The sequence below is a fragment of the Ornithodoros turicata genome, chromosome 4, assembly GCF_037126465.1.
Source record: "Ornithodoros turicata isolate Travis chromosome 4, ASM3712646v1, whole genome shotgun sequence".
NCBI lineage: Eukaryota > Metazoa > Arthropoda > Arachnida > Ixodida > Argasidae > Ornithodoros > Ornithodoros turicata.
Genome location: NC_088204.1, coordinates 44,276,893 through 44,301,689, shown reverse-complemented (window position 1 = coordinate 44,301,689; position 24,797 = coordinate 44,276,893). Strand labels below are relative to the sequence as shown.

Here is a 24,797-nt window from a genome sequence, read left to right as displayed (position 1 = left end):
GATAAGATTATTAATGATAAAATTAGTATATGACAAAGGAACCTCCTCTAATTACTTGGAACCTCCATCGTACATCTCATCGAGACTGATCATCACAGGAAAATTTAGCCCAACGGATGTATAGAGCTGATTTTTTCGGGACCTGAGCACGTGTTGTTTTATACATGTGTGCTTTTTAATTTTTCTGTTTGTATGCTGTACTTATTGCTTACTTTTATTGGTATGTATCCCCGCCACAGTAATGTCGTAAGGCGTTGTTGCGTAATAGGGGAAAAAAAAAAAACTATAATTCTCGATACATAATGATTTCATTTGCTTCTCGAAAATAAAGAGTTGACTTGAATCCGATTTGTTGCACCAAATCCATATCACTTGCGTGAGGTGCTACATGAGGGTCATCATGTAGCACCTCAATTCCAACAAGGAAAAGAACTATGTTCCGCTATGTTTGTCATGTCACTCACTCTTTCAGGTGCTTCCGCGCAAAAATGTAGCTCCTACTTCTCATTGGCTGCTGTGTGGGACGCCTTGCATTCTAGTTGCCTCCGCGAGAAAAATGAAGCCATTATTTCAATTCCATCTTTTTTTGTTGTACTGTTTATTAATAGGCCTGTTTTTTCACACGAATGTTGCACGGACGATCTTTTTCGCGTTGTTGAAATACTGGGAACTTTTTGCCTGCTTTGTAGTGTGTTGGGTTTGTGTGTTGAAGGTTGAAGTCGTTGAAACCGGTTGAAGCCGTCATGGCTATGAACCCCGCTCATATTCGAAACGTTGAAAGTGTATCTGAAGCATGCGAAGCACTTTCTAATTTGTCAGCATTTGTATCACCGCTATGTTTATCACGTGTCATCATGAGGCACCTCACGCCAGTGATATGGATTTGATGGAACAAATCGGATTTAAGTCAAGTCTTTATTTTCGAAAAGCAATGAAGTCATTATGTATCCAGAATTATAGTTTTTTTCTCTGTATTTATTTATTTCTGCTCTTACGCAACAACGCCTTACGACATTACTGTGGCGGGGATACATACAAATAAAAGTAAGCAATAAGTACAGCATACAAAAAGAAAAATTAAAAAGCACACATTACTAACACAACAGGTACTCAGGCCCCGAAAAAATAAGCTCTATACATCCGTTGGGCGGAATTTTCCTGCAATGATCAATCTCGATATGTACGATGGAGGTTCCTTTGACATATACTAATTTTATCATGAATAATATTATCTGAAAATTGCAAACGCAACTGTTATCTCCTTGTCGACAAACTATCCCAACCTAATCTTGACTTTATCTCGCTTATACTAACATCCATGCAACTCATCTGGCCGCAATATTCTGAACCCTCTCCAGAATTAAAAACATTTCCTGCGGATCCCATACTGTACATGCACAATCCAAAGTAGGCCGAACCATAGTAATGTATGCATCCCGTAGTACTAGCCCGTTTAATATTATGGAAAACAAAGTGAAGCATCTTTCTTGCTGATTTGCCTTTTTTCGTGCCAAATCAAATCCCATTTCAAATCCGGGTTTGTCAAATCCTCTGCAAAATCCAGAAATTTGGAGAATTTGGTAGAAAACATGGCCAGGTGCTCAACTTAAGAGCGTCGTGCTGCTATTCACTGAAAGTATATCGTGTCAGGTTAGCCGGAGATGAATAATAAAACACACGAAGTTTGAAACTTACAAATGCATCCAAAGTAAGGCAGACACTTGGGGTAGTTGGTACGGTGTAAAAACAGCACAAAGAAAGAGAGAGATATACACCACGACGCCGAACGTCCAACCGATTTAATAAAAGGAAAAATATACATCTACAACAATTATTTCTTATGTAATGTCTTCCCGCAATTACAGTTTTCTGGCATCTTCCACCAAACTGTACACTTTACTAGCTCTTTTTTTGTTTTTCGCCTTTTTTTTTTTTCTTTTTTTCTAATGTACAGGCACGCAACGCTTCGGAACCGGTTCTGCAGTAAAAAGTTAAAGGTATCAAGAATATATATGAGGAATACTTCAGATTTCGAAGAATACAAGCTGACACGCGTGTGGAAACAGTCCGGGTGCAATATGTCACGAGGAGCTTTTACAATTTCGCTGCAGTGCCACACTACTATATTGAAAACCATGATCATGTATGAACAAATTAATATAGTGCAAGAAAACTGATGTACTCTATAACATTTTTTTTTAGTTCGTATTTGAGTCTTGTATCGTCCTCGTCGTCTTCTGTGTTCTTCAAACTCAAGGAAATGTTTCATCTTTCAATAGCCTTGTATCCAGCTAGACAAAAAGCCCGAGTGAAAATTGCCTAAAATCTGCCGGAGATCGGTATTAGGTTGGCACAAGTCGCTGCAACTTGGGCTGACGTCGTCATATTGTCACCTACGAAGGCAGTTCGTAAACTGCGTCGGGCTCAAAGCAGTGGCCTAGCCCAAAAATATTTGTGGAGGAGTTCTATGGGGACTTTACATGGGTGAGGAGGATTTCATTATCATCTCCCTCTTCCAAATGCACTAACCAAAGTTACAATTTCTTTTATTTTTTTTTTTGGGGGGGGGGGGTTAAACCCCCAAACACCGGCATATAAATGCGGGCCAATATTGGCCCAGCGTTGAGAGGAAACTCCAAAACAGCAGCTGCTGCTCGAAACAACAAGCAACGATGCTAGTCTACACTGTAAACTTTTTCACGCCTTTAAAGGTGTGCGCTATGCACATTCAATCTGGTTGCGTAACATTGCATCTCCAGGATGATATTTTACAAAATTCGGAAAACATTACTAAAGATCAAGTGTCAGTGCAAATCTCGCTTTCATAATGTCTTGGATATCGTAGGTACGATCTAATGCATATATGCATCGTTATCGATAATCGAGCACGCGCAAGTGTCTACAACACTGTTGAACAATGTTGAGATGTTGCAAGACTGAATTTTTGGAGGACAGACAACACTCGAGTAAAGAAAAGTTGTGCGAAACCGTGCTCCATTATGATGTTACCGAAATTACACCTAAAAAGGCGTGCGCCATGCACGCTATTACACCTTTAAAGGTGTGAAAAGATTTAGAGTGTATGTAGTTCAATTCGATGTATACAAGTCAATTTCTACATTTTTTCTTCAGCTTGCAAAATTATTTCCAGACAAGGTGAAAACCAGCTTCATACATTGAGCCATAGTGATACGGACAGCGTTACTTAAACGAGTAGGAATTTCCATTTCCTACTCGTTTGTAATGTGTATAACCTTTGACAATAACAGCTGTCGAGCAGGTTGGTACGTATGCATATGTATCCCAATAGCGGCAAAACGATGGTAAGACAGGCCACACACAACCAGCAGCAGCACTTTCAACCTTTGGATTTTATTTTTGCAATATACACACCTGCCAGGTACAGTTGTAAGGCACACTGGTGTTATAGAATAGAATATCGCGTAGAGGGGTGCAGAAGATGCATGGGATACCTACCATGGTTGGTTGAGATATTATATTTGGACCATTCTTGGCCCATCATTGCTGGTGTCTCATGGGACGCTATCTAGCCAACTAATGCCCGACTAGAAACCAAGCTTGGTTCTACAATGGCCCCAACGGCAATGCATGCTGGTCCCCGTGTTTGTTAGGATCGACGGTCTGTCACATACTGGCCCAAAGTTGGCAGTATTCAGTTGGCCCGAGTAAGGCCGATGTCAATGAAAGCTTGGCCGAACCCTCTTCTTCGCAAGCTCGGCCCAACTAGGCCGAACAATGTTTAGGTATAGGAATGTCGTTTTTCTCCAAGGGAAGCACATTGCTCTGCTTACTGTTAACAGATTCTTCGTCCTGCTCTGGTTCATAAATTTGGTGCCCCGTGTGTTTCTTTTCTTTCATTTTTGTTTTCTTTTAAATACACACAGGGAAGCTTTGTGCTGATGGCATGTATATAGTTTCCCTTCAGTTGACAATTGAACCCCTGTAAGCAAGAAGGGGATAAGTCGAAAAATTCCAAAACTAGAAAACTTCAAGTGAGTGTTTGCTAAAGTAATTGCAGCCGGGTTACCTCAACTAATGCAATGGAAAATGTGTAACATATATGTTTGTGTTTTTTGGGTCTGTGACTTAGAAGAAATTGTCCGTGAGCATGATAAATCATTTTTCAATGTAACACCGCATGCACACAAGGTTATCGCGCAAATACAAGCAGCTTTCACAAGTCGTACTTGGATTGCTGAAGAACCAGGTAGGGTGAAGCAGGGGAGGATTTAGGGGGGAGGGGGGTCCGGATGTCTTGACCCCCCCTCAATTCCAGACTTGAACATAGGGTTCAATAGATCAATCCCAGCATGCACCTGGCACTTCTCCATAGCGGACCCCCACCCCCCACCCCCGGGAAAATTCTTGATCTGCCCCTGGGGTGAAGTCACCTGTGCGGTGCAGCGCAGCATGGGTCGAGCGTATCGCGCTGCTAAACGAGCACAATCTTGAAAATAATATCGTAGGTGACCAGCATAATATGACTTATTAGCTTAGTGCTCACATGTTTTTTTTTTTTTCGATTACAACGCTCAGTATCACTGCCGACACAGTCGTGTTAGTTAGGAAGAACGTGTTTGTTTTTTGAGTGGAAGCCGCAGTTCAATTTAAGCCATCATTTGTATGCGTGTGTAGAAAAGCGGCAAGATCTGACTGTCCATCCCATTGACACACATACATTTCTCGTTTCTTACCCTCCTGTAACAGGTCAATAAATTGCAATACGGTCATAAATTTTATATGGCAGGTACATGCTGGTATGTGGATGTCATTGCAGCAAAAATACACGAAAGGAGATTGCATTACATGCATGGATTGCTTACTGCATACAGAGGTTCAATTACTTTATATATGGTTATCTCTAAATTAAAAACCGGAGACGGGGGGACAAAAAATGACAAACACAGACAAGCTTGTCTGTGTCATGGATCTACACCACCAGCTCGCTTGCTACCTCTCTATCCTCTCGGTACTGTGTATATATTTTTGTCATTTTCTTTGGGGACTGTGTTGAACGATTTGCCCTAAACTTACCCGATCATCGTGATCATTTTGTGACCTTAGTATCAATAAAGAAGTATTCTTGATCGAAGACAATTTGTCGCCTTCTCTTATGTTTTTGTCGTTTTTATCTGCCTCTCTTCCTTTCTACTTAATCTGCATATCAACATACTTTGGTTATGGACACTTCACTTTTTGTAACCAGTTGGAAGGAGAAGCGGTCACGACATAAGGGTATTTCGAGGCTGTCGGGATCCGGGGCTCAAGAGCAGTGACAATCATATAAGGCCGAAAATCATGAGACCGAACTATCAGAAAGCTGGAAAGTCGGAAGACAGAATTAACTATCGAGAAACCGAACAAAGAGGAGCCCTAAGATATGAAAAGCATTAAAATTACAATTACTACATAAAGTATACTTTCACTAAGTCGATGTTATATGTGAATTGCTGTAGCAAATGAATCATAAAAAAAAAAAAGGGACAGAAATCACAGGACCCGCGGTGCTGATATACGTATATAAACTCAATAAACTGCAAACTAAATTTTGAACGTCTCTCAAAGAAATCCTAGAAAAATCTTGGGGCGACACATGATTCACATTTACCACTTGCACTTGTGTCTGTTATCCCACGGTGGTGGTTCCTCGGAAAAACCCGTTCATGCCTTTGGAAGACCTTTTTGGGGGGGTAGCAGAATTCGCTTGCGCGAATTCAATCTCCTCTTGTTGTTTTACCAACCAACCAACCACCGACCAACCTGCTTTGTACATGAGCTATGGTGCTTCTGCGCAGATATAGGAAGCGTTACTTTTCTGATTCTTGTTGTTTAGTTTCAAAAGCGATTGCCCTATCTACAGGGATCTCAAACACGCGGCCTCTTGGCCGCCAAAGAGAACGAAGCTACCCTCTCGAAAAATTTAAAGACGAATTAGGAGAACAGATTTTCAGGCATTGTTTTCAGCATGGCCCGCCGTACTGCTGCTGCGCTGTCCATGTTAGGTAGAATACACTGCATGCGAGCAGTTCTCGAGCAGTTCGAACAGGCTCTCGAACCTCACAAAATTACGGAGACGGCAACCTGGTATTCGCGTGCGGTATTGTACACTAGCACACCGTAGCTAATGCGAGGATTGAGTCGATCTTCTGTCCATCCTAATTCTTATACTAAATCAAATAGTGACATTAAAAGCCGGCTTTTGAAAGAACTCAGCCAAAAAGAAAGGCAAACTGTCAGTTCGAAAGAGAGGCAGTCGAAGTGGCTGAAATAAGTGGTTCTTCCAGTTGTACTACTGAAGATTCTATTTTTCTGATGGATAAGGAACTTGAATTTTTATTCAAATCATAGGAATTTTTTTCACTTGCGTCACCCCTTATAACTACGGTGATTTTGTTTGCACATGCCTAAAAATGTCATTTTGAGGGTCTTGTCCGACATACTTGTACAGACTTCTTGACAACGGAGCTATGGCAGACAAGGACAGCAGGAAAACATCACCACTAGGTGTAAAGTTCCTTTTTAATCAGGTCGTCTCAAAACCCCCAATCCCAACGTTCAACCTTCCTTTTCTGTTTTTCCAGAAATAAACCAGTTGATTGTGGAGTGGTGTGTTGTCTGCCGTAGCTTCATAGTCTAAGATATCATACCAACTAGCCCACTCTACAATGTTAATCAGTTTTATACTTGTAAAGTGCTGGACAAAAGTTTATGGAACATACTCTGGCGCACTCCTCCCTCTGAGTGACAAGCTGGCAGTGAATGGTATCGTACGGACTTGCATACAGGTGACTGGGCTACCTATACGCGCATGTAAGTCTGTACGGTCCCATTCACTGTCACTCTAAGGAAGGAATTCGCCGGAACATGTTCTCTAACATTTGTCTAGCACTGTATTTGTTGTTTTGACATGGTGGGATACCAATGCACCTGCGCACGTGACTGCGTCGGGTTTCCTATCATTATAACTAGTTTAGTTGTAAGCAGCTCTGTCTCTCCATTGTCCCGTCTGTATGCGCTTATTCCCTTTCGCAGTTATGTACCAACTGGCCCAAATTTCTGCTCTTCTCATTAAACACAACATAGCAAACCCGAAGCCATAACCCACTGTGAATATGCCATCTAGCTCTTTCTCTTTTTCCATACTTATTTTTCCAACTGTGAGCTAAGGCAGCAATACAGTAAGTAAATGGATAATTTGGAGTGCTCCTGAACATTCTCCTAAACCTTTGTGAAGGTCGAATAGTTTTTCACACTTTCAGCACTCTATTTGAAAGGCCGCCCATTTATTGGCGTTAGCTTAGTAAGCCCGTTGATTTTTTGTGTTATCCACTACCCGGCTCCACAATAACTATGTCGGTCCTGTTTTTGTGTACAATGTTATGTATGATATACCAAAGTTGTATGGTAACTACAGTCGTTTCTTTTCCTTGTGGCCCTCCATGATGTGGTCTAAAGTCAATGTGCCCTGTGGTTCCAATGGCGTTCTTCGGACCCAAATATACTGTCTCGTAAAGTTTTGTCCACAGTGCCACGGGGGTTCAATGATATAGACTGGCATACAATTATGTCAAGTACACCCAAAGACCTTTTTTCTAATTCTCGTATTATTGGACTACACAAAAAGAACTACCTTTATAGTACGGAGAGAAAGGGGAAAAATGGAGGCAACCAGTACATTCTCCACGTCACTTTTGTCGAGAAAGGTGATAGCTTATGCAAAAGACGTAGTACAGGTCTCTCACAACAACCTCGACATTTTCTGCTTCATATTTTTTGTGCGAATGAATAACAGGAGTCATAGTCGGTTCCACATAATGTTCACCTTAGCAATGTGTTCTGTGATGCATACTTTGACCATCCAAAAAGTGTCAGAACATGACTCCTTCAACTCTAAATATTACTGTCATCAAAAATATAGTGCTTAACGAAATGTATGGCATTGATTGCTTTCTATCAGCACTGTTGTAGCCATCGTGCTTGAGTCATGGTTAGTTCAGTGATCTTCTATCACCATCAGGGTTTGTTCTATCAGCAGAACGCTAGCCATTGTGGCAGACATATGGTGACCCTGACAAGGGCCGTTTGTTTACTTCGTCCAGGTCTGCTGTTTCTTCTCCCGTGCACCATGAAGCTACTGAAGAATTCCTTAGCATGTCCACAGTCCATCTCATAGTGTCCATAGTTCCCTATGGGAGCACACTGTTGGCATAAGACAATCCGTGGGGTGGGGCATCGTCACGCAGCTGGTGCCTGTGAGATGCCCTGGACAGCATTCAGGCATGAATGCAAAAGGCCAATGCAATAATCCCGTGGGAGTGGCGCACTTGATTACAGTATGCCACCAGAGGCCTTCTGCTGGGTCAGCTCCGTTTGAAGACCTTGAACTGAAAGTAAAACATAATTGTGAGTAGTGTGAAATTACTGAGAATTATAAGTAAACAGTGTCAGTTACAAATCTGTCAGCTCAGCACGAGAACAATTGTGTGCCTGCTTTGGTTGGCCTAGTGAGGACTAGCATAAGCAGGGGTATGCAAATTCTCCAATAGAATCCCAATACTTCTCTCTCTATCCCATACCCAATTCATGTATGGCATCTGACAGTCCTGGCCTTTCTGGTCAGCTACAGGGGTTCCACCTGGAAACAACAGGGTGAAATGTATTTAGGCAACAAAAAGCTTCAAGTTTGCAGCTTTTAACATGCTGGATAGCATTTTACTCTCCGTAATCATCATTTGCAAGCCTTAAATTTTGGCAGTGTCATTTATAAAATCCTCTACAATTTTTGAAAAGAAAACCATCGGATCACTCACTGTGGCATTTCTAAGCTATCAAAGGCCATACGAGGACAGGAAAACGTTGTTTGGTTGTTCAAATCAGGTCGGAGCTTAAAACCTGAGCGGTATCACTCGACACCGCTGCTTGATTGCGGATTTCTCAGCCTTAAATTCTGACCGTATCACATGTTACATCACTCACTGTGGCTTTTATAAGCTATCGAAGGCTACATGAGGACAGGAAAGCTGTGTTCTGTTGTTGCAACTTGATCGGAGCTTAAAACCTGAGGGGTATCATTCGTAACTGCTGCTTGACTGCAGGGTTTTGAGCGCTAAATTCTAACTGTATCACACGTTAAATCACTCACTGGGGCTTCTATAAGCTATCGAAAGCTGCACGAGAACAGGAAAACGTCGTTCGGTTGTTGCAACTTGATCGGAGCTTAAAACCTGAGGGGTATCATTCGTAACTGCTGCTTGACTGCAGGGGTTTGAGCCTTAATTCTAACTGTATCACACGTTAAATCACTCACTGAGGCTATTTATAAGCTATCGAAGACTATATGAGAACAGATATGCGTTTTTTGATTGTCCCAATTTGATCGGAGTATCATTCGGCACTGTTGCCTGTAAATCTTCCGAAATTGAACTTATTTAACGGATTCCACCACAGCTGAAACAGGTCGCGAATGTTTCACTAAAAATTCGGGAGTACAAACATCAAGGAACTAAAATTACTTACCTCCATGTGGCAATTTGCATGAAACAAGAAGCACAACACACACACGTCCACCTACGACAGCGCGAAACCGATGACTGAGAACAATTGATGTCTTCATGCGCTGACCAGGCCGCCAGGGCCGCCAGGGCCCAGGGCACTACATTCATAGCCACCGCCGGCGAGGCGTACGAACACAACGAATGATACCCCTCAGGATCTAGCGCCTCCCTGTGGTACAGCCCCGACAATAGCGTTGGGTGTACCGTCACTGTTGCTGCAACAGCTTCTTGTCTCGGGATTTAGCAATGGGCAAAGTTCGTCGCAGCAAGAAACCACCACCAGAAGGATGGGAATTGATTGAACCAACCTTAGAGGAATTGGATCAAAAGATGCGTGAATGTAGGTATCATCAGGCGCGCTCGCCTTGTTGTCGCCTTGTCGCCTGCTTGTTGTTTCGTGTTATGAGTGGTAGCAGTTTTCTATTTTCTTTCCCAAATCTTACGTACAGGTGAAACTGAAACACACGAAGGAAAGCGAAAGGTAGAATCCCTCTGGCCCATCTTTAAGATTCACCACCAAAGGTCCAGATATGTCTTCGATCTTTTTCATAAACGCAAGGCAATCAGCAAGGGTTAGTGATTCCTTTTTCTATCCGTTACAAGCTAGATTGTGTATATATATCTGGATGTATTGCACGGCTAGGGATACAAGCCATTGTGCCTGTGCACGTTCAAAAAAATTACTCCGCTATTGAAGCGAGAGCTCAAACTTTTAGAACTGACTGACACAGTAGTTGTGTTGTTTGTGAACAGGCGAAGAAGCACTGCTTTGTGGGAACTTTGTGTGATCTGTCAGAACTTTCAGGGACGTAATCGTCAGCTACTGCGATTCCGTGTGAGCATTTCATTGTGGGTGCAACAGATGCCAAGCACATATATCAGCCAAGGTGTATCTAAACAGGTAGCGCAACTCCCATAGGCCCCTGTGTCTTCAGAATGACGCCATGATAGAGACGGTCAGCGCCATCCATCCATTGAGCGGACTACTACCATTGTAAATAAATGACGTCAGGGATGACGTCACCACTATGAATAATAAGTAGTGCATAATTAGCCATGGCACGTTTACATTCGCGCACTGTGTTTGCGTTGTATACCCTTTCCCTCACCCAAGCAACTACACCAGACGAGAATACAGAAAAATAAATCGCATCAGGTTTAATTAAACATATGAATTCGAAATACATAGAGTTATCACAGATTTATACAATTCCAGACTTAAGGGCATCGTGATGACAACTACAGAAATTAGGAAGGTTCACTTAAGTTCAATTTCTCTCCTAGAGCTACACGTGCACGTAGCGATTAGACGTTTGCATTTATTCAGTGAGTGACTATTATAGGTAAATTGCAACGAAACGTGGCATCATTGGTGCACAGTTGATTCCTGCTAGCACTCACGCTATCATGGCCGCTTGTCCCATGACGAAATTTTTTTTTGCGGGGGCAGCAACAGGGGATGCATTGTATTTTTCTGTTCACACAAGTGGTCCTTGGTCTAGAGCTCCGAGATGTGAACGTCGTTTCCTGTTTAACCCAAAAAGTGTACCAACTCAGTATTACAATGCACGGACACACGGCACCATGCACGGCACGGACACAGAGATGCACAGATAAACACCGTAAACACGCCCACTGTGACACATGCGCAAAGGGAGCAGGACACGGAAATATACTCGGATGGTAGATGATTTTGTATATATGCACGAGCGGAGCAACAGAAAGTTTTTTCTACATCGAAATTATGAATAACCTATTAGTACACACACAAGCCACGCCCATGTTGTAAAGTTTTTCTGTTTACAACCGTACCTCTACTGTCAACACCCAGGATCGCTCGCGCCTCTTGCTGGTGGCCTTGCCGATGGGTCTGATTTGGTATTTTCGCTTGTTTTCGCTACCAATTTAGATGTACCTTGTATCAGCTGTGTCGATGACGATGTCAGTGTCTTTTAGAAAACATCCGATGAAGTTAGTACAAGTGCATGAGCAGACACATAGTGCCTTCTCCCTGCTGTCTGGCCTGTTATTTGTTCATTACGTATCTTTCTCAACTGAATTGTAGCAGAGACACACACATATTGTACTCTGGTGTACACATTCTTTGAAGTAACCTGCATGTCTTTGCCGGTCTTCAACCTCAGGTTCTTTAGGAACTTCAAGTTCATTTTCATTACTTGCAATTTTGTTAGTAACTTGGTTACATTTTTTTGCACAGTAACTTTACTGGTAACGAGTTCCTTTTGTCGGGTAACTTCCCTATCTCTTGTTGTAATCTTCCGCATTTGGTACAAAAATCGAGATGTGGCCAATTACATGAAATGCAACAAGGTATCAAGATGGACATAGTGTAATTATACTTCCTGTGCATCTCAACAACTAGTTGAACATGGCAGAAATTAATGTTCAGAGGCCAGTAATCCAGAAAACGTGGGTTCGAGTCCTACAGCTGTATAACCTTTTCAGTGACTTCCTCCTTTCATCCTCTTTCATCAACAAATAGTAACATCTTTGAAGGTTGGGCTAGAGCTTTCATCATTAGAGTTATGTAGCTTTCTAGAAATCTAAATCTGTAGTTTCAAGTGTGCATTTATTTTGCAGAGCTCTACGAGTATTGCATCAAAGAGGGCCTGGCTGATAAAAACCTGATGGCCAAATGGAAAAAGCAGGGATATGAAAACCTCTGTTGCCTACGGTGCATTCAGACAAGAGATACAAACTTTGGCACCAACTGCATTTGCAGAGTCCCCAAAGGAAAGTTGGAAGAGGTAAATAGTCTATATATTCAGCTAGGATGTGTCTGAAGAGCGCAGCCAACCTTATTGGATACCATTGAATGATGCACAAAGTATCATGCTGCAAAAGTACTTTGAGTAAAGAACAAAATATCAAACAAAGTGCATTAAAGGAGCAGTCTAGATGCAGGCAACTTCCTGTTCTTGGTCGGTAAATGAATCTTAGGCACCCTAAAATCGTTCTTGCACAATCAGTACAGCCCCCCGAATCTCTGTTGTGCAAAACACCCTCATCACCTTCATGAGAGACACGTGATGAGCGCTAGGACGCGCATCATTATGTGATGTGTGTGGGAGGGATGCTGCTCTTTGAATCTGGGATCGCATGATAGAAGTGATGTCGGCCACCATCGGTGAGCAACACTGCTCAGGTCGGAGCACCTGCTACCACCTCATAGACATTATTCGGTTACGTGATGTCCAAAATGAAGAATTAAAGGCCGCCAACGCCCTTTACTTTTCGGGAGCGCTGATACCACAGGAAGGTGGAGTAGCGCAGCACGAATCTAGCTGTCTGTTGTACAGCAATACTCAGTTCTTCCTGATGGTGCGCGGCTCTATGGAGTTGGACTGTTCAGGAATGTCTTCAGTGACGCCACCGGGGTGTGACAGCTGGTTTGGACATCGACATGTGAGTCGAACATTCACTTGGGACACTCATTCTTTTATCACAAGCTTAAGGAAGATCATAAGCAGTTTTCTGTGGCCCAATGTGACCAAATGCAGGACTTCTCACCTGTGCCAGATCTGCCATTTTCATGGCAAGCAAAGAAGTGATTTCCACTTACAACAGAGGAATGCAGTTGGAACATGGAAGGTGTTTCTGTGGCAGCTGTGTCGCCATGCCAACAGAGCTAGCAGATATCTGATGCTGTTCCTTGGTTGACGCATGACAATAATGATAATCACCTTCATTGAAGTGCAGACTGCAATTCTGATATTTTAAAAGCAGTTGGCCGAATGGTGCAGTTCGACAGTTTTTATCAGGCTTGTATCCTGATGTTTTATACAGGCAAGCCTCTTGCTTCTTCCTGGCTTGTTTGGTAGAACCACGGTCCCTTGATAGCTTTCTGGTCATGCAGCTCCATGGAAAAGTTAGCCAAGGGACAACGGGAGCCGTGTGGCAGCGCCACGATCGGAACCCGGTAGAAGCTCCCGCTCAGGCCAGTCATGGGAACGCCAGATGCAGTGTTGTATTTGCACTTTTCCAAACATCCTGCAGGAAAATTATTTGTTGCGATGGCTTCCTGCTACGTTGCAGCAGCTATAACGCGAATAATCTTTTTCTATTCGACTTTATTTTATGCGGAAAGCTGCTGCCGATCACTTCAAGTTGCACGGATGTATTGTCACGAGTCTCCTATCTTCAAACCCTCAACCGGAGATTCTGGTGCCGTTTATGTGCGTAGTGCCTGGCAGTAAAGTGATCCGTACTTCAGCGCGTAGAGGACCTTCTACAGTTATTCGCAGACGGTTACTGCGCCCATGATGGCGTACTAATTCACGCGATCGGCCAATCGCAATACTAACACCAGTCTCCAGTAAAAGGATGTGGACTGAGTGAGACATGTCACGAAATATAGCCGCTGTGTCCTTGTCGTTCATCTCTTGTTTTAGTCATATCGTGTCGGCCTCATTTCTTTTCCGAGACTGAAAGGAACCATCGTGTGCTCCAACATGCTTGCGTGAATCAATCTCGAGCGGCATTTTTAGCCTGCCATGCTAAACAACTTTAATAATGCATACTTTATTTAGCACGTAGAGGACGTTCTACAGTTTATCGCAGACTGTTACATGACCGCTTAGTATTTGACGCGATCGGTTGATCACGATTACACGATTATTGCACCAGTTAACATCCCTCTGAGCCAAACCAGCTCGAAAGCCCCAGTTGTTTGAGCAATTTTCTTTACGATTGCATCTATAAAAGCACTGAGTTTGTTGTTGGTGCCGATGGCGCATGCTTTCTTTCTACGGGTCGTTTCCCTGGGCTCGTTGTCTGACGGAATGGCTTCGCGGTTTCGGCGTGTTCAGATACGACGAGCAGCCGTCGAATACGCGCGGCACTGCATCTTCTCGAAGCTTTGGCATTCCACGCTTGTTCAGCACTTTCTCGCCGTTGATGACGAATTTGTCGTGCCGCACGACGTCGCTGTGGTCAAAGTGCTTCTCGCAGACACGTGTGTGAGGAGAGTCAAAACCGAACCGCCCACCTTCAATGTGAGCAATGGCACTTCTCACGCTTGTCAAGATCCGCAGGAGATGCGAATACTGTCGAACCTCGTTATAGCGAAGTCTCACGGGAACCGCGAATTTGTTCGTTGTATCCGAAATTCGTACTAAAAGAATACCTCCAGTAATTGTAGGAGATTGCCACTAAGCTGCTAACAAGTGTGTACACCACGTTGTGGTATAATACAGTGAGGCCACACACAAAACACAAAATGAGCACTCAAAAAAGCATATTTATTTGAAAAAATCTGTAGTCACTTGTTGCCTCGTCGCGATAGCATTGCGCATGACGATGTCGCTCACCTTATCGAGACAACGAAGTCCGTTGCAAACATGTGCTTCTGACGCCGTCGGATGTTACAAGAGGAAGTCCTTTATTGTTCGCACCATGCTAAGCGCCTTTGCACTGGTGACGCGAGAGTTTTCCGTGCCTTCGTTTTTGCTGTCACAGCAGTTGTCATCACTGATTGCGTCAGCTCCAACCTATCATGCTTTGCGCGGTGACGGCAGCGATTATGTCACTGTCTGATAGCTCAGCTGCCACCACGAGCTCGTCGTCGGCCGACACAAAATCGCACCTGCTTCACCATTTGCAGACGCTTCCACTTGGTGCCTGCCTCGTTTGTTACCGATGTCGCCTCCGTGTCAACTTCCTCCGCGATGGCCGCGAACCCTCCCTTCGCAAAGCAGTTTCGGATTGTGGTGTGCGCGACGTCGTTCCACGCCTCAATCAATCAAACAACGTCTCAATCGCATTTTCATTTCTAAAGACAACACTTTCCGTTTGCGAGATATGGCGTACCAGCCGAAAGTGCACCCACGTTGTCCACACTGCCAGAAGGGAATGAATCACGTTACGCGTGGTCACGTGGGTGGAGGAGGACTAGGCGCGGAGGTGGAGATGTGGCGAGGAGGTAGCGAGAGAATGCTGGCGGACCGCCAGGCCAGGACGCGATCGCTCATTGAGATCATTCGTCTCATTGGTGACACGTACGCGGCGTCGCTAATCTCCGTGGATAAGTCATTCCGCGATAAGAAATTCCGGGGCAAAAACTTCGCAATAACCGAAGATGCGGTGAAAATAGAGGAGATTACTTCGTTGTAGAAAAAAAATCCCCATAGAACCAAAGCATGGCCAACAAAGTAAAGAAAAAATTTCGTAATAACCGAAAATTCGCTGTAACCGACTTCGTTTTAACGAGGTTCGACTGTATAGATACGTTGCCAGCCCCCAATACCCAGAGCGACATTTCGTAACACAGCATGTTTCTGGCATGCTGCTAACACATAGTTATCACGCGACAACAGCCAAAACACGTGTACTGCAATGGGAGACGCAGGCGTTTCCCTCCCGGGATTCGATGGCAGCGCCGCCACGCAGGCGCTCCGGTCCCTGGGCAAAGCTTCCCCATAGAGTTACGGAGAAGCTGCGTGACCGGGAAGCTATCAAGGGACTGTGGTAGAACGTTGTGTAAACGACAGTCAGGTGTTGCCTTTCTCATTCATGCAAACCCAAACTCCGTGCTGCATCACTGCTGTGCTGTACGGCCACACACTTAGCTGATGTGGGGACATGACAGATCAAACAGACTTTGCCGTGACTGGGAATTCGCGAATACGACAGAGAGGCATGCAACGAAGGATTGCATGGAAGCAACAAAAATTATTCTACTGATCGTGTTACAGTCTTGTCGGGCAGCATATACCCTTCGTTTTTTGGAAAACGTGACATAATGAATAGCAGTCAACAAGGTATAGCTCGCCATGCTTGTAGTAGATTTTTTTTTTTACCAACGGGTCTGACTGCTCTTTCTCGCAGACATCACACTTGAGGGGTGTGGTCTGCAGTTCGAGCGTTCCAACCTCTCGCTGCGGCAACAATTTTGAAAATGAAATAGTGCTGCAGGGAAACAACTTTGGTCAGAAATATTTTATGAGAATGCTTCTCATGTACTGCTTTACAAGATGGCTTTTTGGCCATGTTAGATACTACTTTATTTCTCGTTTAAGCGGGTTGTGACGCTTCATTTCAAGTTATTCCTGATATATATAAAATGCAATTATTTCCAGTGATGTGAACCTGCGTTACAAATTTAACAGCGAAGGGGTAATACACACATAGAAATCCGCAGACTTGTACACATTACCAAAAAGAGGAACTAAATACCATTACTCGTTACCACGAAAAAAAGGAACTAAATACGCTACCCGTTACAAAAGCAGCAAAAGGAACGCGTTACTCTGAAAGTTACTGTTACGTTACCATGCTGCTACAGAGCCACAACCAGGGAAGGATAACGGACGTATTTTGGTTACTGTTTCCATTTTCGTTACTGCTATATTTTCGTTTCCGTTATCCGTTTCTGATACCGGCCTTTCAATTTCGTTTCCGTTACTGTTTCCGGTAATGGAATGGTTGCTACAGAGCTGCGGGAGGACAGCCCGTCCGGCTCTATCAGCACCCTGTTTTGCCCAAGTGCTGCTTCGGTGTCACGCGTACACACTACACAAGTAATTTTACGTCGTTGGGATGCGCACATGTTGCAGGATAAAAAAAATATATGTATGTAGGAACATGTTTTCAGTCTTCAGTCACTCAGATTCCACGAACTCAAGACAGGCGTAACTTTCATCCAATGTCGCATTCATATGCGGACGCTCTCAATAGTAAATAATACTGCCATGGCCGCAGTGAAAAGAAAAAAAGTAACTAAAGATAAGTAACTAAAATTCATAGGCTGGCATCCTCGTGCATATGGTGGAGGATTGTCGTGTGTTGATGGCATGGACAGGGTGTCGGAGCGAATCGAAAACCGGAACCGAGAACCGAAAAAAAAAACGCTATTTGGTGCGAACCGGAACCGAATCGAAACCGTATACGTTTTTTTTTGCTCAGGAGTGAAACCGAAAAATTCATTGAATGGTTTTCGGTCCAAGCAAAAACTTTGCCGGTTTGTACTGCGAGTACTATGACCCTTAGGCTCTTAGGCTGTAACGTTTTATCGTTCGCGCACATTGACATAGAGGTACATGTGACCGGTTGTGACTCTCTACCAAAGTGCCGTAGCGTTCGTTTTAATTTCATCTGCAGAAACTCTCCTCAACTAAACAGCGACCCAAGGGGGCTGCGAAACGGCTTCTCTATCGGTAATGTCGCGCAACGTGTCCTTTGTTTGAGAGCAGCGAAGTTGAACACATTTACGTATCCGCGAGGCAAGCGCGTGCGAAGTGGCGCCTCTTTTGTGGATAGGACACGAAGTAAAGAAAACGAAGCCGTCGAGCGCGTTTGTGAGTGAAGGTGTTCCTCGATTTGCGTCGTACTCGTGCGGGTAGTACTTGCTGGCGAGGAAGCAACAACAGGCATTCGGATGGAACACGATCGCACCAACCCTGCAAGAAAGTACTTTACGTACGGCATCACGACAAACCAGTCCGTCTGTATCATGCGCTTCAAGGGAGGTGAAAGCCTATTTGAACAGACAGTCACCTACAGGAACCAGGAGCATATCAATTTCTCAGCTGCCTATTAATATTAAATACTATGTATGCGGAATAAACGGGTTTACATTTTGCAACATTGATTTTTTTTCTTGGAGTGAATATGTCCACCAGAAGCTGAACCGGTTAAAACCGGTATGAATCGTTATTGTTTTGCTCCGTAGCAGAACCGGTACCGGACCGTTTATGATAGAACCGGAACGAAAAACGTTTCGGTTCGACACCCTGGTCATGAAGCTATGAGGACTGGGGCGTGGTAAGTGAGGGATGCATCCTCGAGATCCAATTTGCGCTTTCTTCCCATGCTCTCGTGTAGTATTTAGAGCATTACAGGGAATGGAGTCATCAAAATACAAAAGCAAACAATGAAAAGTCACACAAATGTCATCGCACAACAGGAATAGCCATTACCCGAATTCAATACCGGACGATAAATTCGTTTCCGTTTCTGTTTCCGGTAATGGAGGACCGTGGTATGTGTTTCCGTTATCGTTACCATCTCCAATTTCGTTAATATACCGTTTCTGTTACCATTACCGTTACCCTTCCCTGCCCACAACCACGCCAAAATCAAAAGGGACATGTGCTTTATTTAGTCCGACAATTTACATGGAATTTACTTTAAAGAATAGCTAGAACTCAAAATGGGCATCGGCTATTTTTGGTGCGTTTCCTTGAGAGAGCCTCTGTGGCAAGACCCAAAAATTGCTGTGGAAAGGCATGGCTGCATCATATACAGCCGTCTTTATTTGATGCATGTATTGTAAATAGAATGGGCCTGATTAGTAGTGAGCCTGATTTTCCTTTCTTTTTTTCCTTTTTATTTCGATTGCAACAGCTGTCTTTATTCCCCTATTTTTGTGTCATTGTTAGAAGGTTACACGACGTCTGCGCAATTGTGCGTTTATGTGAACTGATAAACGCTACACCAACATCTCTATGCTGTTGTATCAGCTGGGTCTTTGCATGTCTAACCTTTCTTTTTAATAAACATATCCCCCCATTGTGAACCATCAAATCAGCCAAAGTTCTTGGGCTATCTCCTCTCTACACGGCATTGGCTCCACCAGGAATTCGATTGATCAGTGAAAAGCAGTGCGTTTAACATATAATCCTCAACACGGTAACTGAAACAGCTAAGAAAAATATTGAAGACTCTTACCTGAGCACGTTTCTTGAAATTCGAATACGATGTGTGGGATGTACTCAGCCATTTTGGTTTGAGAAAACAAGGAACACACTAAACTACTACATTCCTGTCACCTTTTGCCGCCTTCACCCTGTACATCTCGTCCAACCCATGTCACACTGATGTGATTATCATCTGTGCCATCTTATGTTCTCAAGTGGTCCTCACTGGAGCCCACAAGTGTGGAGGTGGGAGGTTTCTTCCCGGGATACGCTGCTAGGCTAAAGACATGCACGAGCTGCATATAATAAATCTGGGATCTCGTCGTCCAAGCCAGGTGAACACACTTTACAACAACACTGTGAATCCAGAGACGGACAATGCCATCTCAGGATTCAAATTTGGGCTAGTTTAGTTGCTCTTGTATATCTATTGTCAGCAGCTGGGAGATAACACCCACCCACATACAAAGAAAATAAATCCAGGGTCTTTTCCCAAGAATGCTTTCATGATGAATGACACGACCGGAAAGTGTTGCGGCATTTGTCATGCTGGTCACCTTAGGACTCAGCAAAAGAACGACTGTCGACCAGAGACTGCGAGGAGCTGAACATCCAGGTCACGTCACATTGTGTTAGAAGTGTACTGAATCTTGGGAATTTCCACATAGTAATTGACCATGTTGTCCATGTTGAAGCTGAGCGTAAACGTAGGAAAGAAACGAGTAACGTGAGTAACGAGTTACCGATTTTTGTAACTGAATACGTTATTAGTTACAATTTTTAGAAAAGTAACTAGGTCGTTACTTTGTTACCAAAAAAAGTAACTGGTTACTGGGTAACGAGTTACATACAACTCTGGAAATCCAGCACCACGAATACAGAAACTCACGCGACTATGGCGTCGTAGCAGACTCCTCCATCGGTCAGGAAGCGAGAGAGAAGTCACGTGCTTACAACTGCTAATGGGAATGGTGGGAGCTCTGATGTCAGAGCTTATCAGAGTATGTATTTTGCCAAATATCACATGTAGGAAAATAATTCTTTTTCTCAGTACTGTAGTGTGCAATATACAGGGTGTTTAATTTAAGTTGAACTCCACCTTCGAATAAAAAAAAGTCTCATCACACTAGAATGAGACAGCCTGCATAATGTTATAAGCCTTGCAAGATCTTCAGTATATTTTTGTTTACTAATCAATTAATTAATTATAATTAATTTTTCAACTTTTCAATTATTAGTAAGGCCCCTTGTTTTCTGCTGCAGCGAATTCGAAATTCTGCGGCACCGGCTTGTAGATTCTGTGATTTTCTGCGGCAAGCAGTCAGTGGCTGCTTGAAATGGGAAACACTTTATTTTCTTGGGTAATGTGGGGACAAAACACATTTTATAAAATTACAGATTTGAAGTACTGTTGTAGCTCAGCATTACATCCATGATATCTTGTGTTCTCTGACAAAGGGCGCCATCTGTCGCCTACAATCATTTTATACCTGGTCAAAGATCTTTTGGCATCTACACAGTTTATAGGAAGATTATATGAAGCAGCCTACAATACATAGCCCTGTACAAGTTACATCTTTAGGAGAACTTTTTTGTTTCTAGGCTGTAGGCATTATTTAAGAGTAAGAGGCAAACTCCCAAACATCAAATCAAAATCCCCCACTGCCACCACTAAATTGCACACTGGAGGGACGTTGCCCCTTCCTGAGGCGGAGTATGCACAATAAACTTGGGATAACGTTATCATAAGCTAAACTACAATCTGTCCGTGTTGGTCCTGCAGCATGTGCAATTTCTTAAAGGCTTCACCTTATGTAGGGAAGCGTCAGGTGAAGCCCACTTTCGGGTGGTGATGTCCATATTCTACGAATAGTCGCATATTCATAAATCTGAATATTGGCCGTTCGATTCGCGAATGAAATACTTGGAGTGATTGATATTTGATTCCAATTCAAGAACCCGAATATCCGCGCACCCCTAAAAATATGGGATTTTATGAAATTCCGTGCCAAACGAAGGATTCCTCATTGAATTCCGTATTCTGCAATATTCGCGGAATTGCGTAAAACCCGGAACCTTAATTATTAGGATTAGATGAAAGTGTTCAATGGATTCAGTTCAGTGGATGCTGACTTGGGGTGACAAATGCCAGTGGATACATTTACATTCTTTACTGTTATGCATTATTTTTATCTAGTGTCCAACAAATGTGCACGGACTTCCAAAAATCCCACTTCCTTTCACGCGAAAGCTGGGTCTCATCAATCTGGTCTCTGGCACCCATTTCATGGACAAGTGATTAGAGCTGAGTGCAGGTGCCGGTGCCCGCAGTTACCTGCACATCGTCACGAATTGCGGGTAGCAATTCGTGATCGCTGGCGGTAGCGGGTAAAATGCGGGTGTACCCGCAATGCGACCGCGGGTATACCCGCATTAGAGCACTGCACGGGCCCGGGCCCCCGACCCGGCCCGGGCCCGACCCGGCCCGCGGGCCGGGCTGGGCTTGTTATTGGCTGTGTGCTCCGGGCCGGGCCGAGCCCGGGCCGACAAAATACGCCAGCACCACGGGCCGGGGCGGGCCCGGGCCGTTAAAATACGCCACCACCGCGGGCCGGGCCGGGCCCGGGCCGACAAATATGTTCCCAAGAGTCAGGCCCGGCCGGGCCACGCAGCTAATTCCACACATTGGAGATGCATTAGTTCATATCATCATGCACTTGCGTCATTCCTGTGCATATTTTGCAAAGACAAGCAAAGGGTACTGCATTATGCATATGATTCGACCGTCTAGAACATTCTCCAAGCCACTTTACATTGCTCCTCACTCCTCACATATTTCACAATCACTCTGGCAAAGCTTGGTGAGAGGGATAGGGACTGGGAGAAGCAGTTTGTCGACAGCATGCTTTATCTCCGCAAAATCTTGACAGTGTAACGATAACGCCCCGTGCGTTCTGGATTTAATTTGGTCTCGTGCGGTTACAGTGTTAAACCGCCATCACTTGTATGTTTGTCTTCTCTCCTTATAAATTTACTTATAAATTTGTTTGATAATCGCCAGAAACGCGTACGTCGCGGCTGGAAATACTAGGCCGGGATCTACTCGCCGGGTCACCGGGCCGGGCCGGGCCGGGCTCTATTTGCTTAGACGCCGGGCCGGGCCGGGCTCTAGTCACTGGGTCACCGGGCCGGGCCGGGCCGCATAAAAATATGAAGGTCCGGGCCCGGGTCGGGCCGGGCCATTTTTCGATGCGCCCGGGCCGGGTCGGGCCCGGAAAAGTCGGCCCGTGCAGTGCTCTAACCCGCATTACCTGCACTCCATGGCCAACTGAGTGATCCCTCTCTGTCACACGTAGGGTTGCCACCAGGCCGGTATTATACCGGCACGGCCGGTTATTTGCTCGCTCTGCCGGTTGCCGGTAGGAAGGTGATACTGGCAGCCTTTTGCCGGTATTTGTGGCTCAAGACCTTTCATAAGGGCTTTTGCAAGGTTTTCGCTTCAACATGCCACTACAGCTTGAATAAATCTGGAGCACAGACCCAACTCCACGGTCACCAGTCGTTTTCTTAGTTATTCATTATTATTATTATTGTCATTGTTATTAATGATTGTGTTCGGAGGGGACAAGATCAGTGGTTGTGGCAAGCCAAGTAGAACTTAGGCCGTATACAACCATCATGAGATCTCCTCCTGCAAAGAAGGGTTTGTGTGCATCGATGCGTTTTTTCAAAGTAAATTACAGTCCAATCCGGTTGCTCCAATACGATCCAGTGTACCATTCATGTTTATAGCAATTTCTAACATCAATGATCCAGCCACACACAGGAACGTACCTTTCCTCTTATTATCTCTCTGTCTCTGTGTGTGCTCATCCACCCCTCACCCATTTACCCTTTCCGGCGAGGCTTTCCGCTTTCCCTCTATTCCACCTCCTCTCCCTCAGCCGGTGTTTTTCACTACGAAAGGTGTCAACCCTAGTCACACGCGAGCTCAGCAGTGCCCTATGTCGTTGGCCGTATAAATCAATGTGCCACACTGCAACAGGCAAGTGTTGGCGGGTGAGTTCAATTTTTGATGCAGACATATATGGTTCTCTGTTGCATTGCAGTTTTATTGGCATACGACTGAAGCTGTCCGAGACATGTAGCCAACACTCAGAGTTTCCAGGAAATTGTAATTCAGTCGGATATTCAATCCCCAACACCGATGTCAATAATGAACAGAAGGAACGCATCCATTGATTTGTGGTAAGGCTGGTGTATTGTGCCCGCATCGTCATCTTCATCACCCAGAGGGTGAACAAGAAAACGGGTTTGAGCTGGCGGCCAAGCGCGTGTATACCGCTCACTTCCCCCTGCGGGTCCCAATGCGGGTATAGAGACAGCACTGTGGGTGCGGGTCGCCCATATTAAATTCTGGAGGGTGCAGGTCACACACACACGGGTACTGTGCAGGTGCGGGTTCAAGTTTGCTTACCCGCACTCGCTGCAACAAATGATCTCAGCCAACTGCTTTTAAGATATCAGAATTGCACACCTGAAATCTACACACGAATGACTGTACAGACCGTTTCTCGTTTTTTCTTTTTTTGTGAAAGGGAGGAACATAAGCGAAATAGCAAAATTATCTCTTAACAGCACAGCTTGCACATTGAGCATCCTGCTGTTGTGGGTCGCTTGTATTGTCCTCTATTTCGATACAACTATTGCTTGTTGAACAGGCAATGTAGCTGAATAGAACTAATAAGTAATGTCATACTCCAGTGAACAGAAAGCGGACATGGTACTGGCTTTAGATGCAACACGGAGCAACGAAAAATAAGAATACAGAAGTGCTGAATGTATTTCATAGCTGGAATACAGGTACGAGATCAAGCCCTGCGACAATACTGCGGCACTACCAGAACTTAAAAAAAATCGGAAAGTTGATGAAGAAACGCCACAGGTGAAAGACACTGTTGGATACTGTTTCTACCGACGTACCAGCATTTATAGCTGCAAACCCAAACGCTGAGGCTGCGTGAGGCGAGCAAGGAGACTGTAATACCATTGTCAACTGTTCGGAGAAAGCCAGCCTTCATCCATACCATGTACAACTGCACCAACAGTTGGAACAAAGGGGTCTCCAAAGCAAAGTGGTCACAGGGTATTTTTGGAAGTTCACACACATTTTTTGGACGCAGGAAACAAAAAGCGTTTGTCACCTCATGTCAGCGTCCACAACTTTACTATTGAACACTTTTATCTAATCCTAATAATTATAAAGTTAAGGAATTTTAATTAATTAATTAGTTAATTAGGAAACAAAATTATTTCGACTATCTTGCAGGGCTGGTAACATTATGCAGACTTACGTTCCTATGCGATGCATCGTCTTTTTTTTTTTTTTTCAGTGGTGGGGTTCAACTTAACTCTTTCCCTACCGCACCCATAGAGCGTCGATCACAAGCGATAGACAGTTTTTAAGCATAGCTACTCGGCCTCCAAAGCAGATAGTATGGTTAAGTGGTGACATTTGGTTGATACTATAAACACTACAGAATGAGTTTCATTTACACTTTTAGCT

The 24,797-nt window shown here is 44.2% G+C and overlaps 1 protein-coding gene across 2 annotated transcripts in view; it reads left to right on the top strand.

Annotated features, from left to right (window-relative positions):
- Nucleotides 1-9,709: 9,709 nt before the first annotated feature.
- The window catches only part of LOC135391468 (protein BUD31 homolog), a 29,339-nt gene continuing 14,251 nt past the window's right edge, over nt 9,710-24,797 (top strand). Inside the window, exons 1-4 of one of the 2 annotated variants that reach the window (XM_064621729.1) lie at nt 9,710-9,915; nt 10,025-10,147; nt 12,177-12,343; nt 19,448-19,553. In XM_064621729.1, the coding sequence (XP_064477799.1) occupies nt 9,822-9,915; nt 10,025-10,147; nt 12,177-12,343; nt 19,448-19,537 (474 nt within the window). In that variant the 5' untranslated portion in view covers nt 9,710-9,821 and the 3' untranslated portion in view covers nt 19,538-19,553. Of the gene's footprint in view, nt 9,916-10,024; nt 10,148-12,176; nt 12,344-19,447; nt 19,554-24,797 lie in introns of those variants that run through there. The other variant, XM_064621730.1, reaches the window with a different exon arrangement.